A 2,497-nucleotide genomic window follows, 5' to 3' on the forward strand; every position below is an offset into this window, starting at 1 on the left:
TTAAATATTTTCTATAGCTCTTCAAAAGATGTGCACAATAATTTGTAAATTTCAGTAATCTTTCCCTTTTGTCTCGTTCATCTCCTATGATTTTTAATAATTTATCAGATTTTCGGTTATTTGACCCATATAATTGTTTTGCTGTTCTGTACTTTTGTTGCTTTTGAATAAAATGTTCATCAAGTTTTAGAGATTCACTTTGCACTATTATCTCCTTATCTACAAGAGAAAGGTGGTCTGTTGTAGCATCATCGTGGTCTGTCCTTTTATCATCATGGTCTGTCCTTTTATCATCATGATCTGTCCTTTCATCATCGTGGCTCACTGAAATATTTCACAATAATTATTCAGCAATGTGAGGCCATCCTTAAAATATTACTTGGTTGTTTTCTCCATGTAACTAAAAATAACTTTTCAGTACAGAAAGATATGGTATCCAATCCAATTTATTATGCCCCTTCAAGTGACATGAAATATATACATTAAGATATTATATTCAACAGGATATAATATCTTGTGTATATATTTCATAAAGCATGAAAAACAATGCCCCCGATGGTAACACAATTCAGGAGTGGGACTTAAAATGAATGGAATACATGGAAAACAGATGTTTTAAGGGTTTCAATTATAGGTCAAAGCTAGGTCACAGTTGAGGTCACATAATCAAAAATTTCTGTACTAGTGAAAAGCTCTTGTCATAATGAACAATCATGCAAAATAATATTTTCCTTACCCTTCAATACACAATAGATATTGCTAGCTATACTGTCAATTAAAACTTAATTAACATCAGTAAAGAGCACACAATTTGGAATTCTTTCTCCCTTTATTTTATTTCTTCACAAAACACTCAAAAGGTCATATTGTGATACATTTATATAAATATCATAATGTAATCTGTGGGGTAAGTTTGTGACCTAGTTTTATTTGATATGGTATAGGATGAAATCTTTATAGTAATTAATGTCGATCTCGACTCGCCTTTACATCATTTACAATTTGCAAAAAAGGTTTATTGGATACCTGGTCACTCAAAAACTATCTATTACATTGTAACAATGCTGAATTATTGATGCCCTGTAGTGATCATATACAAAATGTATATATACAGCTGTACCATATATATGAAAAATTAATTATAATTGATTATTTTCAATATCTATTACAGTTGCAATAGAGCGATATTTTGATTCTATTGCTCAAAAGCAGCATAAAGAGAAGACGGGAAAAGTGCAACAACACAAATCCAAGATGGTCCTTTACAGTAGAAGAAAAAGGGTATGAATAGATATTTCATAGAAGTGAAGCTTCTAGAAAATAATCTTTGATGTAATGTTTAAACTAATGTATTATCAAATTTAAGACATTTTCAAAATTTGATTAATTTAATTAAGTAGACATTAAATGATCTGATCAAAGTGTATTCATTCCAATATTAACATAATTATTTAAAATAAAAGTAATTTGAAAGCTTATACATTTTAAAAGTCTTGTTTATATGTAGAAATTACAGTGGAGAAAATCTATGGTTGAGAGAAAAAGTGGGTGGGATGAGGTGAAGAAAAGAAAGATCACAGAAGCATTAGAATTATCTTACATGTCCTCCGAGGAAGAGGTTGTCAGTGATGACGAACAGATTTTTATTGTTAAACCTCTTCCTTGGAGGTCTGAAGAATATAATAAGTACATGGAAGATCTTGATTCAAAGTATGAACGGAATCAATCTAGTCGCTCAAAGCGACAGATGATCAAGAGGGTAAAGGGTGACATCCCTTCTATTAGACCTAAACCGACTCATGTGAAAGAGGGACAAGAGTGGGTAGTTAACTAAATTATATCTTTTTCCCGGATTTCTATGTAGTGCATATAACATATGGATATTCCCTTTCAAAATTTTTCTGATATTTCATTGATACAAATATCTTAAAAAGTAGGTTTGATTTTTGGTTAATATCTAGGGGTTTATTTAATTTCTGAGAGTTGATTTTATAATTATTATTATTGTTAAAATTATAAAAGACATAGCCTCTTGATCATCTGTTGAGAAGGACTTTATATTTTATGTTGACAATGTTGGCATGCTGCACACTTTTTCATTTTTTTGTGGGGGGGGGGGGGGGGGTTGTAGATTGGTATCTAGTTGTGTTTTTTCATAAACACATCAACTTTATTTCAAGAAAAGCTATATGTGGTTAATTTTTTTTGCAACCTTTTAATTAAATTTCAAACCATCGTTTATTTACATTACCTATTGTTCATAACTAATTCAATTATTTAATTTTTAAACTTTATAGCTATTATTTTTGGTCTCATTTACAATACATGTTTAAGTTCTAAATATTGATATTTCTTAGTTTTGTTCAAGGGTCGACAAAACACAATTTTGCACAAAAACAATGATGTCATTTTTGACATTGTGTTATTATATGAAGATTTTCGTGTTTGTAACCTTTAATGAATGTGGTTTCTTCGATCTAATTAAGATAAGATGTTA

At 29.8% G+C, this 2,497-nt stretch overlaps 1 protein-coding gene across 1 annotated transcript; it reads left to right on the plus strand.

Annotated features, from left to right (window-relative positions):
• The first annotated feature begins 1,177 nt into the window (after window positions 1–1,177).
• LOC134271251 (uncharacterized) lies at window positions 1,178–2,105 on the plus strand. Its single transcript, XM_062753483.1, has 2 exons — window positions 1,178–1,281; window positions 1,508–2,105. The coding sequence occupies exons 1-2, from the start codon at window positions 1,255–1,257 to the stop codon at window positions 1,832–1,834; spliced, it is 354 nt and encodes a 117-aa protein (XP_062609467.1). The 5' UTR covers window positions 1,178–1,254; the 3' UTR covers window positions 1,835–2,105.
• The last annotated feature ends 392 nt before the right edge of the window (window positions 2,106–2,497 follow it).

Source organism: Saccostrea cucullata, unplaced genomic scaffold (assembly GCF_032062105.1).
Source record: "Saccostrea cucullata isolate Sc308-1 unplaced genomic scaffold, CSIRO_AGI_Scuc_v1 ctg8471, whole genome shotgun sequence".
NCBI lineage: Eukaryota > Metazoa > Mollusca > Bivalvia > Ostreida > Ostreidae > Saccostrea > Saccostrea cuccullata.